This window comes from Protopterus annectens, chromosome 6.part0 (assembly GCF_019279795.1).
Source record: "Protopterus annectens isolate FY-2018-M chromosome 6.part0, PAN1.0, whole genome shotgun sequence".
In the NCBI taxonomy this organism is placed as follows: domain Eukaryota; kingdom Metazoa; phylum Chordata; order Ceratodontiformes; family Protopteridae; genus Protopterus; species Protopterus annectens.
In genome coordinates, this window is record NC_056737.1 from 635,969,740 (window position 1) to 635,984,136 (window position 14,397).

The window sequence follows — 14,397 nt, forward strand, 5'->3', positions numbered from 1 at the left end:
TTTAGCCATGAGGGCTTTGAATTGTCAATTCCACATGCTGAGATATCAGATCTATCTTCTTTCACAGTTAAAGTCTAAGGTAGATGCTCTGGCAGAAGGTATTGAATGTAAGGAGTTGCAAGATCTAGTGCATGTGTCTGAACAGGTGGGTAAGCATTCCTTACAATGTGGTTTTGATGCTGTACAGGCCTCTTCCAGGGTGGCTGCCACTGGTACTGTCCCCGCCTGGCTAAGGGATCAGAATTTAGCTGAGCATGTTAAGTCAAGGATCTTGGATGCCCCTTTGCAATCTGATGTGTTGTTTGGTTCGCCTGTTGAAGCAGTTTTAAAGAAAATGGAAGACAAAGCTAAGTCTATGCACACTGTTAAAGATTTTTTACAGGTTCAACCTCCAAAGTTTAGTAGAAATTGGCCAAGCAAGGGGTGGACTTTTCCTTCTTATGATTCCCAGTCTAGGGGTAGGTCTAGGCGTGGTAGGGGCAGAGCTCAGGGCTCTTTTAGATCCAGGACAGGGGGCTCGCCTGCACAGTCTTCAGGTGAGGGCAGGGGTCAGCCCGACAGACCCAATGACCTACCTTTTCAACTGCCAGAACCTTCCCGTCTGACAGCACCTTTGGGAGGAAGACTGACACTTTTCAAGGAGAACTGGAGTTTAATTACCCAAGACAGATGGGTATTGGATATCATTCACCACGGTTACAGATTTTATTTCCATACCTTGCCACCTTTCAAGGGCATGCCAGACATTCCTCCTCAGCACAGATTAGAGGCTTACAGACAAATTTCTCTATTACTACAGATAGGGGCCATACAACCGGTGCCTATGGCAGAAAGGGGCCTAGGTTTTTATTCTCGCCTATTCCTAGTACCAAAAAAGGGGAACACGTGGAGACCAATTCTGGATTTGTCTATCCTCAACACCTTTCTGGACATTCCCAAGTTCAAGATGCTGACATTGCAACAGCTTTTACCTCTACTGGGCAAAGATCACTGGATGGTAACTTTGGATCTCAAGGAGGCTTACCTTCATGTTCCTATCACTCTCACTTGCAGGAAGTATCTGCGTTTTCGAGCTGGAAATTCTCATTATCAATTCTCTGCATTGCCCTTTGGCTTATCTACTGCACCCAGAGTATTCACAAAGGTTCTGGCTCCAGTGATAGCCTTTTTCAGATTGAGAGGAATACAGATCTATCCTTATTTGGACGATTGCCTGATTCTGGCTCAAGGCAAGGACGAGCTTCTACAGCATTTAAAGTATGTGATAGCAGTGCTAAGATGCCTGGGGTATTCTGTGAACGAAACAAAGTCCAGTCTAGTACCCTCTCAAGACATGTGCTTTCTGGGTGTGAGACTGAATACAGCAACCCAGATGGCCTTTTTGACCCCGGACAAACAAAAGAATCTTTCCCTTTACTTCCAACAACTATCACACCAGTCCGGGCTGACTGCAAGGACAGTCCTTCAAGCCTTAGGGTTCATGGCATCTTGTATTCTGGTGCTTCCCAATGCCAAACTGCATATGAGGAAGCTGCAATGGTATCTCAAGAATCTATGGACACAGCACTGCCAGGATCTGGACACTGTCATTCCAATAATACCTTGCATCCAAAAGGAATTCTTGTGGTGGGCTCAGCAATGTCACCTAAACAAGGGACTTTCTGTGACCCGGCCAGAGGCGAGTCAGATTCTAACAACAGATGCCTCGGACAAAGCTTGGGAGCTCATCTCAATGGAAAGTGGATACAGGACAAGTGGCCTGCCAGACTACAGCATCTACATATCAACCTGAAGGAGATGTTAGCAGTCCAGTTTGCATTAACAGCTTTCAAGGAATTACTTCTTCCAGGGCAGGTGTTGATTCTAACAGACAACACAACTGTCATGTGGTACATCAACAGGCAAGGGGAACACATTCTTACCCTCTATGCAGACAAGCAATGATTTTGTGGGACACTGCTCTCAGTTTACAACTAAATCTTCAGGCAAGGTTTCTACCGAGTACAGAACTCCTTAGCAGATGTGTTAAGCAGACAAATCATGGATCCCCACAGAGGCAATTGGATCCTCATGTATTTCAGCAATTAACAGTGTCATGGGGAACGCCAGACATAGATCTGTTCGCTTCTCCTCTAAACCACCAGCTGCCAAAGTTTTGCACAAAAAGGATACACCAGGCAGCTTGGAAAGTGGATGCTCTTTCTTTCAGTTGGAAAAATCTTCATGTATATGCCTTTCCACCTCTTCCTCTACTTCTAAAGGTACTGTTAAAGGTAAGACAGGACAAACCAAGAATGATCCTGATAGCTCCAGATTGGCCTCGACAGCATTGGTACCCATTACTGAGAAATCTGATAAAACCACCTTGGCCCTTACCTTTGATTCCACACCTGTTGTCCCAAAGGGCGGTCATCTACTCAATGTCAAGCTTCACTCTCTTCATCTCACAGCATGGCATATCCTGTTTTAGCTCATAGCAGGGCTCAACTTCCTCAACAAGTTTTGAATGTGATTATGGAAGCTAGGAGACCTAGTACAAGGAAAGTGTATGCAGACAAGTGGAAGAGATTTTTGTTTTGGAGTGCAGCAAAGGATTTGGATGTTTCTGAGCCTAATTTGAGTGTGGCTCTTCAATATCTTACTGAGTTATTGGACAAGGGTTTGTCCTTCTCTTCCATTAAGATTCATGCTGCAGCAATTTCAGCTCACTATGACTGTGATCCACCTTTGTTTTCTCATCCTTTGTTCAAGCAATTTCTCAGAGGGGCAAAGAACATAAGACCTCCACGAAGAGCTCCTACTCCTGCTTGGGACCTCAATTATGTGTTGGAAAAGCTCACTCTACCACCTTTTGAGCCTGCAGCTACGGCTGAGTTAAAATATTTGTCATGGAAGACTGCTTTTTTGTTGGCCATTACTTCTGCAAGAAGGGTTTCTGAATTGCAGGCCCTTATGGCGGTTGAGCCTTTCTTGATTTTCCATAAGGATAGGGTATCTTCTTCCTTTATGCCTAAGGTGGTTTCAAGCGTGTCTTTAAACCAAACTATTCATTACCTACCTTTTATGCAGACCCCCAAAACAAGGGGAAAAGATTTTGCATACTTTGGATGTACACAGGCAGTTATTACTTAGACAGGACTAAGAGTTTCAGGCAGTCTCAGCAGTTGTTTGTTTCTTTTGCTTTGTGTTCTCAGGGCAAGCCTGTGTCAAAACAAACTATTTCTAAGTGGATTGGGTTTTGCATTGCCTTTTGTTATTCCCATCATGGCAAGGAGATTCCAACAGGGATTAGACCTCATTCCACTAGGGCTACTGCCACTTCTACAGCTTTTCTAAGGGGGGTGGCAACTAAGGATATTCTGGAGGCAGCTACTTGGAGTTCAGTACATACTTTCTCTAAGCACTACCACCTTCCTCTCTACTCTAAATCTAGGGCTGGGTTTGCCACTGCTATTTTACAGGGCATTTTGGTGGCTCCTGCTTCTCTTTGATTTGCCATCCTCCCTCACCTCTGCTTTGGGAATCTACCCAAGTGTAAGGACTGCAGCAATGTGAGATGAAGAACATAGTACAGTTTTGTACCTACCATAAATGTAGATGTTCGAAGATCCACCCCTCCTTCCCCTCTGTGTTTGGGGGTGGTAGTGTGGATAGGTTGGTTCTTTATTATATATTTGTAAAAGTTGTACATAGTTTGGAAAGTTGTACATAGTTAGGGTGCAGGGGTGTTTAGTGTTTGGTGAATTTTTGATTTTACCCTGTTTAGGGTCTTCTGACATCTGGGGCAAGAAAAGACTGAGGATATGGCGCAGTTTAATGTATACCCAAGTGTAAGGACTGCAGCAATGTGGATCTTCGAACATCTACATTTATGGTAGGTACAAAACTGTACTTTTTTTATTTTGCACTCACTAAACAGCAAAACGCTACTTAGCGAGCATAAAATAATGGTGGCTGTTAGGTCATTTCAGCCTCGGCTCCATGGCAGCATAATATGGTTCCGTGAAGCAGCGGACTCATTTGTCAGCGGGCGTTACCCTTACATTAACACCCTGCTAGAGAACGTTTGTTCTCCATTCAGGGTGAGATCTACAGGTTTCCCATTCTCTAAAGTCAAATAATCTATGGATGTGGAGAGGCCGAATTCTCCCACATGGGGGCTGGGTATGTTTTCTTTTTTGTGTTTGTTCCTCGAGTAAATTCATTTTGAAGGGTTTACTTTCACCAAACCTTGGTTAACAGATTCAAATGTTCATTAGGAAAAGTGTGTTAAAGACCTGACTTGGTTTCAGTGTTTTACTTTCACTGTTTAGTATACATTTTAGAATGAAGTAGTAACAACAGTAATGTTTGAGGGGAGTCAGGGTTGAAAAAATGTTTGTTTGTTTGTTTGTTTGGAGCTTTTTGACCTCAGTAAACTGGAGGGCTGTTGATAGAAGAATATACATTTGGAAAGTTGTTGTTTTACAGAAGCTTGTCTAAATCTTCGCCATAAGTTATAATAAACTAGTAACCATATTGTCTCCCCAACAGGGTATTGATAAATTTGGTCCCCCAATGATCGTTCACTTCAGGGTACAATATTATGTGGAAAATGGCAGATTAATAAGGTAAGTGTATTTTTTTTTCATATCTTGTCAGATGTAAATTGTTTAATAACTTTATGCAACAAGACAGAATAATATTTGTGTGAATCCTGCATACTTAATTGCCAGTTTTTAAACAAAATGTCTAAATGGTGGAGGTTTATGAAGTGATAACCCTTGTTAGTAGATTGTGCAGTCATGCTATCCCAGTGGTACAGATTAGTGCAGTGTAGTGGCTTGTCTCATGCCTTGCAGCTGGCATGGGTCAGACAGTGGTACAGATTAGTGCAGTGTAGTGGCTTGTCTCATGCCTTGCAGCTGGCATGGGTCAGACAGTGGTACAGATTAGTGCAGTGTAGTGGCTTGTCTCATGCCTTGCAGCTGGCATGGGTCAGACAGTGGTACAGATTAGTGCAGTGTAGTGGCTTGTCTCATGCCTTGCAACTAGCATGGGTCAGAGACCATGGAGCAGGTAGGATACAACTACCTTCTCTTTATGAAAACTAATTGCTGTGTACTGCACATAGTACTTCCCAAATAGAGAAGGGGGTGACAGCACATGTGGCAGCATGGGAAAACTGGAGATATGTAGCCTATGGGCATTTCATCTGCTTGTACAAATTCAGTTCTTCTTTGTCAGTGTCATATCATTAGTGAGTAAGTGGGAGTAAGTGGTCATGGACATTAAGAAACTATATTATATTAAATGTGTCCAGCCCTATGTTCCTCATTCCATCATCTGATGACCAAGTAGATTTATAGATATGCCTGCAGCTTTGTCCTTATCTGCAAAAGGAAGGCCTCTGCAACCCTGCTTCTGGGGAACGACCACATGGGAATTCTACTGCTGAGGTAAAATCAGAAGTTCGGAAAAAGTAAGAAACATCTAGAGATAAGGGCTTGAGTCAGTGTGCTATTCTAAATTGTCAGCTTCTTTGTATAAAGGAGCTTGTTTCAGTTATATGATTTCAGTTGTATCTTCTAAATTGCTTTCTTTTAAGAATCTAGGGAATCAAAGTAGCAACCATTCATATCAACACAGTCTGCATACTTTGTGAAAATAGTAAAGCCATGTATCAGATACATCACTTACCCTGCTGGTAAAATGGACACATTAGAGTCATGACTCAGCTAGAAACTCACGTGTGATCAAAACTGAATATCTCCTTCAGGTGATTTCAAGTCAGAAAGGAAGGAACTTTAGCCATGTAGCTCTACATTACCTGTATAAAAGGTTGATCCATTGATGGCCATCTGCACACTACCAGATGGTCACCCTGCAGGCTGGCTACAACTTTTATTAGTTTGCAGTAGTGATCCCACTGTGGAAGTAACCAGCTCAGGAACACAGCTGAGGTGTACCCACACAAACTTTACATGTTAGCTAAACATTCCTTTATTTAACAAAATGTGCTGTGCATCATTAGCTTATATTTTTAATTTTTTCATTTACTAGATAAAAAAGAATAGTAAAAAATATTTAAGTTTTAAGGACTTGAAACGCATCTATAAAGTTTATGTTGGTACTAACAGTTCAACAGACAGAGAGTGAAAAGTTCAAACTCAGCTACCAGCTACTGATTGAAGAATTTATTGGACAGGTGCAAGGCCCTTCTTTGTGGATTTGGGGAAGTCTAAACTGTTAGGTAATAAAGACCTACAGCTTTTCTGGTAAGGACTGGGGGGGTGCACCATTTTTATCTATTGCCAAAATCAAACACAGTTCATGGTTTACTGTGAAGTAGTAGCTTTATTGCTACAGAATGAAAATATAGACAATTTCTTTATCTAAGAGGCTGTTTTCACCAGATTAAATACTATATCATAACATCTGTAGTTCAGGAAAAATAGCTTTTAGCATAATTGTTTCATGACAAAGGCTGAAAAAATAAATTATAGAATAGGTTAGAGGAGTTGCATTTTTCTTTGGCACTAAACGTAAATTAATTTAATTTTCTGTGGATGTTCCCAAATCAGTGTATACAAATCTAATGTTGTGAGCAATTCATGGATGGATGAGGGGACATACATTTCTATTTTAAAATGCCATTTTAGTAGTTTTAACATAATTTATTTGATGCAAAACATGTCGGTCATTTGTGTTTCAGACTCTTGACACTTGAGTTGTCTATGCTTTGGAATAAGTCAGCAGTAACAACAACAAAAGTGATACACAAGATTTAATTTCTTTGTTATCCACTTTCATCAGAGCTTCTTCCCTATACCAAGTGTATCTGCTTATGTAAATCTGTAAACCGTAGTTAAGAAACACACTATCGCTAAACCGAGGGGCATTCCGAGGTTTGAAATGGAGAGAAGGGAAGATGGGAAAGTACAGTCAGAAGATGCTGATATGTTAAGCAGGACAATAGGACAGTATTTCTGTTAAATGTTTTCAGGTTTAGGACTAAGAATGCTTAAAGTTTAAATGAGTGAAAGGTGGCAGTGTTGAGGACAAGAAGTTAATGAGACTGCATATAAAACATCCCACATCGTACGATCTGTAGCATGCAAAAATGACAAGGGGAAAGTTAGAATTACTCAAACAATAGCAGGATTTCAAACAGCTATGAAGCAAAATCCAGAGACAAAGAACTGTCAGCTGCTAAAATCCAGGTGGAGTGAAGAGGAAGAGTTACAAGAAGGTGACTGTCACCATATGAAGACAATATGTTGCAACCTGCACTCGTCCCATCTGATTGGTGATGAAAGGAAAGGGGAGAGGGAAAGAGGTCATGTGTATCTTCGAACAGCAGTAGGCAGGACAAAAAAAACATTAAAAATATCAGAGAAGAGACGTTTCAGAAAGGCTGAAAAGGTAGAGAGGGTTAAACTAATATTTTCAGAGGTGATGTAATCCAGACAAGAAGAAAGACTTATTTGTAGGGGCACATCAGAAAAAAGCGTAAAGGTTGATGGAGAGGTTTCATATCAAATGACAAAGATTCCAGCAAAATGGTTGTTTTGTCAGAATGATGTGGAAAGCAGTGCTGTTTTGTTAATCAGTTCTCAATGTGCCTAAGATGGACAGACATAAGATCATTACACAGAATTTAATATGATATTCAGCATGTACCATAAGCATAGCCAGAGAAGGCAAGACTGTTTTAATTAGACATTTTGGTAAATGAGTGTCAGCAATGCCTAGCAGGACAGGAGCAGTACCCTTAGCTTTAGAAAATGAGGCAAGATTTTGTCTGGTGTCAAAGAGAATCCCCTCCTGAATTTTGAAAACCTGACTTGATACTGACTTTACAAAGACCAAAGAGGATCATGAAATCTTGAAGCAAACCTTCTTCATTTCACTGCTTCAGTGACCCAGTAGACCCAGGTTTGATTAGTGTCTAGCAATACTGATGGAGCAACAAGGAGGGATGGGCATGTCCATCTTGGTGGGGGTTATGTGGGTATCCCCTATGATGATCCATGGTGGAGGATAGAGATATCATGATTAGGAGGTATGTTCTCCCTTCTTTGGAACATGGTAGTGTACGTGGGTGAGCTAAGGCGGGGCAAAAAGCCACACGCCCCGATTGTATGTCCATCCCTCAGACATACCACAGACACTGCAAATGGAGAAAGGGGAGTAACCAGGGTAGATCAGAAAATAAAAAACCCTCCCAGCTGAAGGATAGACTGCATGACCTCCTCAGGACACCCTTAGGTTCTGCAGTGGCCCCTGCAAAAATATCGGTGTTAATCTGGTGTTGAGTTAGAGTGACTAGTAGACCCAGTGATGAATGTGGGGCACCAGGAATAGCTGTCCAGATAAGATGGGGTGAAAAAGAAAGCCAGACAAAGACTTCTACGTTTCAGAATTAGAAGGACTAGAACCATACTTGAGCCTTCTTCATAGATATGCAATGTACTTATAAGGTCGCAGCATACAGGATGGAGGCTGTGAGACAGTCCAGGGTTTGAATCCCTCAGTCTTCATTTTCCTACTCTGTGACTCAGAGTATATCAGTTAACCAGACAGTGCTCTTAGGAGTGTGGGGAAACTGGGCTAGGTTCCTTAGTGGTCTCCTTTACCACATGTCTTGTAACCATCCCACAACACACAAAAGTAGAAACAAAACTTAGCACTGTCAGTTTTGATAGCTTGTTTAGAAGACAATGCAAGTACTACTAAATTAAGCATTGTTAAGAATTCCTGGATTTTTGCCAAAACACTTCTCAGTTATGTAATGCAAAAAAAAACAAGTTTAAAAGCAATTTCTTAGCTTGACGATTAAATGTAGCCAGAGATGACTATAACTTAAACAGAGCTGTCTGGCAATTGCTTTCTGCTTTCAACATACAAGTGCAAAATGTCCAGCTGGAAACCCTCTGCAAAAGAAGTTCAGTTATTCTGTGTTTGCACTTAAAAAGTCATAGACTATAGTGGAAAACATTGCTTAAAACTCAGATTGACAAGATTGCATTTATCTGTGTTTTAACCATAGTAACAGTACTAAACAACACACAAAAACAAAGTTAATAAAATCTGGCCTGACAAAAATCCTTGCTGTCTAATTTTGTGATACAAAGTTTTCATCAGATAATTAACTCCAAAGTTATTGCCTACATTTTCCTCAGGCAGCTGACAGACAACAGACAACTTGTATACAGTGCATATTCCACAACCAAAGCTAAACTGGCACAAGCAAACATTTTCCACATAACAATTTTGTCAACAAATTGCGTAATAATACTGCTTAACAGATGGAGAAAGAGGGTTAACATACAGACAAATCTGTTTTGTTATGAAGTGACTGTAAACAAACTCTAAAACAGAGTTTGTCTAGGTGTTTCCCTGTCATGACTGCAGTCGAGTTAAAACCCGTCTGTCTTGAACTCTTTTACTTGTGCCAGTCTATGGAGCCATTGTCATGCAGCTATGAAATGTTATGGAGCCATTGTCATGCAGCTATGAAATGTTATGGAGCCATTGTCATGCAGCTGTGAAATGTTATGGAGCCATTGTCATGCAGCTATGAAATGTTATGGAGCCATTGTCATGCAGCTATGAAATGTTATGGAGCCATTGTCATGCAGCTGTGAAATGTTACTTGTCTGCCATAATCCCTCCAGTAGTGCTGAGTGTGTGACTCACCTGTGAAGACAGTGGCTCTTTTTTCCCCAATGTTCTGTTCATGATCTTTTTAAGGCAAAGTGTAACACTGACATTTCCTGTAGTGGTCCATGCATTCCTAGACCCTGAATCCACCAGTTATTTTGTGCACCTTTCACATTTCAGACTTCATTCCTGGCACACTTTGGTAAAAAGTTCCCACGTAAACTGCACAGCTACTAAATGTCCATTCCAGCAACGTATAATGATACAAGACCTTCACTGGCACTGACCTCTTCTGCCAAGAAGAGGAACATAGCTTGATGCTAATAGCAGAAGTTCAGACCAACACCAGCAGACAACACATAAAGATGCTCCAGCTCTACTTCACTCCCAGGTGGATGGCAGAAGTGAAACACTCCATGCACAGATAGAGTGGTGGCGTCGGCAAGCAGCCCAGGCTTTGTGCTACAGCACCATCAAAAGGATAGAAATTTAAAAGGTAGGCTTCAGTAAAACCCTAAACAGTTTCCCAATCTTTGCAGGTGCAGAGCTCATCCTCTGCTGGTAATGGCTTGAGCTTACAGCTATGTTCTAAACCATTAGGCAATGAGGGGCCAGGAGGAAGTGCACCCTCTGCCATCCTGGAACTGCAATGCATTGGGTAGGTACTGTGGATCCTCTGCTGAATCACTTGACTTACACTGTATTTAGGCCCGATTCTAGGCACCAGTGTTGAGAATCACCTATACAAGGACTGGGCTACTCAAGGCCATGAAGGTGACCCAGGATGGATGGGTCAACCCAGTCTTTCTACATCACATCTTTCAGTTTTTGGCATTGACTTCAAACAGATGGTTGAGTTATGGTGGGAATTAGAATCATAGATGCAGAAACATAAGCTTAAGGGGAAAATGCTTATTGTTGGCACTGGACCCAGTGCAGACCTCTCTTGAACCTGAGCTCTGGACCCCTTTTGCCTGATTTCCTGAATGCATCCACTACAGACTCATCCCTGTATGAACATGTGCAAAATATGCTCTGTAACCAATGGGGGGAGATCTCCTTCCCACTTGGATCCTACAAGGAATCTACGTTTCTTGATACCATTATCTTGCAGAACTGATGAGTACTGGCTGCTTGCTATCATATTTCCCTTCAGCACCCAAGCACCCATTCACCTGCGAAACTTTGAGGATCATGAAGTCACCTGTAGACTGACGTGTGCCACCCCCAACTGCTATTTCCCCAGAAATGTCTTAGTGTGCATTTCTGAAGTAGGGGATGAAACCTGTATGGAGCTGGTCATTAAGGCTGGCATACCTACAGCCTAGAATTACATAGACTCTGCTTCAATTGTCTTCATGAAGGTATATTCCCTTTATAAGCCCTTGGATGACTAGAGATAGTTCCTAATGTAGCATCCTCCATCAGACTCTTACAGAGTCTGATTGATCCAACAAAGCACAGGGTAACCAGATCATTTTGAAATTTTACTAACAGTCAAGGAGTTTGAGTCCTTCATCAGGACTGGAAAAAAATGTCACCTCTTCTGTCAAAGTAGGAATTGTGGTGGCTCTCAGCTGTTGTCTCTCCTGTCTAAACTTCAGTCCTTATTAACGAATCAAGCACTGTAGAAGGTTTCCTTACTCACTAAGACTGAAATGAAGAATGGGGTGTTTGGGACTATATGTGTGGCTTCCAGGATGAGATCTCACATGGTCATTGAAATTTTAACAATTCAGATGTTTTGTCTTGAGCTGCAGGTTTAGGCATATGCAAGCACAGGATAGCTTGGCTGAGCCTTTCTTGCCTTAAGGAGGAGATTTAACACAAATTACATCTGGATACAGCTTTCATGCAGGGCCTGGCTGATAACCCCTTGAAGGCGAAGTAGGTCCCACTCCTGTGAAGGATGTTATGGGCCCCATTCTTTTTCCTTCATCCACTACCACATTTTCCCAACCCTAGAAGAGGAAGTAGCATATGTGAAGACTGAGAATGGCACTGAATTGTCACATGATTTTATTCCCTCCTGTTCCAGCTAAGTTACATAAGAAAACAACCCCTGTAGCTCAGGAAGCAAACTCTAGGACAGCAAGTGGAGACATTTCAATGAGCTTTTGTCATCTGAAGGCACCATTAGAAGGGGTTAGTTAGTTATGAATGTGGTTACAGCAGGCCACTTCTTAGAGCTCTTACAGTTTCCCACAGAAAGGGCTCTTTAATGACCATGCAGCCAATGCAAGTCAGTGCTGTATTATTCTGAGGAGAGTTAGAAGCTGTCCTTCCTTTAAAAGAAGTCTATGATTCTTGTTTTAAAGAATATGGAGATGTTTTTATGGTATCCTGGATCTTGGTGATGTCAAAAAGCACATTCTGTATGTCATCTAAATGGTGTCTGTCAAGGTGTCATTTCCCTTTTACTACAGGGTCCCTAGATGGTGCAATTGAGCATATCGGATGCTTTTTGATACACCACTGTCGAAAGGTCCACTTAAGAAACTCATTCAGTTTGTTCTGTGGGTGGCATCATTTCCCTTATAAGATGCTGCCAGAATGTGTACCATGTGGTTGGCTGTGATGACTAGCACAGTAGTGAAGAGGAAGAGCAAAAATTTGTACCGCTGGTGACCCCAATTTGTTTAATGGCTCAGGTGCCAGAGGGCTGACTATTGCAGGGAGGAAAGAGAAGCTGATGGTTTGTTCTTCTTCCTCACTGGGAGATCCATCTTTGTAACTGCTGTCTTGTACTGGTGTCGGAGTCCACTCCTGCAGTGTGTGCTGTCACAGTAGATGGGCAGGAAGTTTGCAAGGCTGGCATAAAAAGAGTGCAAAAATGCACTCTGTTGTCGCTGTTTTGTATGCCACACTCATGGTTTTCTGATAAAAAAAAAGTGGTAAGGCAAAGTAAAGTGAAAAAAGTTGAGCCAACTAGGAATGATGACTTTTCATCTGTTCCCAAAAGGGTAAAATTGGATAGTGGGTTGGTCTTAGTACTCAGGCACAGATGATGCAAAAGAATTGAAAAGAAAATGTAGACTATGGCATGAAGGCCTTACAGAAAAAAAAACCTACTTATGTTTCCTACCTGAATGGTCACCTCCTGCTGACCTTATCAAAGGACTCCCTACTAAATTCTCTGAGCAGTACTCTGCCATATTTGCAGACCCAGGGCTGAGCATACACTGTGAGAAGTCCTCTCTGGTACCATCTTTTGGCATTGCCCTGATTCAGAGAAGAAACTGGGCACTTTCCAGTGCCAGTGGTTCTTGCCCATGGGGAGAGTTGAGGAGGTCAGGATGTGGATAACCTTGATGGAGGTGCAGCAGAGAGTCCAGGATCAGACTCTCCCAAATCTTTCAGGTTTGATCACTATGTTGACCTTAATGGTATCATTGTTGAGTATACAAGTCTTGCAGTGGACTATGAGGTACCAGGTCATGCAGAGCTACTCTATTCTTATGGATCATCTCCTGTTATCAGAACCCTATCACCATGCCCTGGAGTGCAGAAATTTCCCCACCAGTCTGCTATTGGGCCTCCCATTTCTGTAGCTTGAACTGTCACAGATTCTGATGAGAGATGCTTTGCTGGCTAAATGAAACACAAAACACTGCCAAAACTGTATTTATCAGATACTATTTCAGTGTAGTGATTATCCATCATTTAACACCTTATCATTTGAAATGTTCATGTGTTTTCCTTATCATAATACAATAAATAAGAGTGCATGCTGGCCTTTCCAAAAGTATTTCACATAGCAGAAGTGTGTGTAGCACTTATCAGAAGGTAAGCTTAGAGGACGGAGATAGGGGAAACAAGCAAAGCATAATGCAGGGCAACTGTGGGTTAGTCTAAAGAATAATGCATATAAAGTGAGGTATAACTCCAATAAAAGTAAAAACTTCAAACTACCAGAAGGGCTAAGTACAATTATTAACAGTAACATTTACAGGGAATGTAGATTTAGAAGTTTCTAGCTGAAAGATGTCTAACATCACAGATATCACAAACTAATCAGAGAATGGATAAGCCTGGAGAAATAAATACATGAGTTGAAATTAAACACTGATGTAAGGCAAAGTAATAAGGCATTTTACAGTGTATAGAAGATGCTAGACAAACTAAGACAGCATCTGTTGAAGTGCTTGTTGCATAGTGCTCACAAATGTAGGTGAATACAGCTCAAAAGCAGTGAAGGAGGTTTATGGAATAAAGGAAGAGATGATCACAGGATATTATAATATGTTTCCAAATTCTAAAAGAAAATGATGGGATGGCTCATATCAACAACAAAAATATAAAGAAAGACACTTAATTTCTTGTAGATAGAAACAGCCCTATCTACAACACCACAAATAATGAATCTCTCCAAGCACACAAATAGAAATAACACCAGTACTGAGTTTCTGTGGTAAAGCCTGCTTGTCAAGTTTTCAATGAGCTGAAACCTTACAAGCAGAGTTCTCACCGACTAGTATGTAGGTAATTTTTTAAAGGGTCCATTACATTTCTTGTTTTTCAGTGTATATGATGATATATTTCCATAGGTTAATAAGTGTGTAGTAGGCTAATTGCCTTGGAGCCTTTACAAGCCTAGCCCATAGGATTACCCCGGGATCGTGCCCCCCCAACCTTAGTTCCCAGTGCCTCTGTCAAGTAGAGCCACTGGAGTGATCCCCACAGTGAATTTTCTAGTTCCCATCCACTCATCAAGATTTTTCTTGAAGAGGGCCAGTGAGGTGCTCTGTTTGA

At 41.6% G+C, this 14,397-nt stretch overlaps 1 protein-coding gene across 3 annotated transcripts in view; it reads left to right on the forward strand.

The window, feature by feature from the left end:
* Positions 1-14,397, forward strand: part of FRMD6 (FERM domain containing 6) — a 429,650-nt gene that overhangs the window by 312,462 nt on the left and 102,791 nt on the right. For all 3 annotated transcript variants that reach the window (XM_044074323.1, XM_044074321.1, XM_044074322.1), the window contains exon 5: positions 4,534-4,610. In XM_044074323.1, the coding sequence (XP_043930258.1) occupies positions 4,534-4,610 (77 nt within the window). The remainder of the gene's footprint in view (positions 1-4,533; positions 4,611-14,397) is intronic.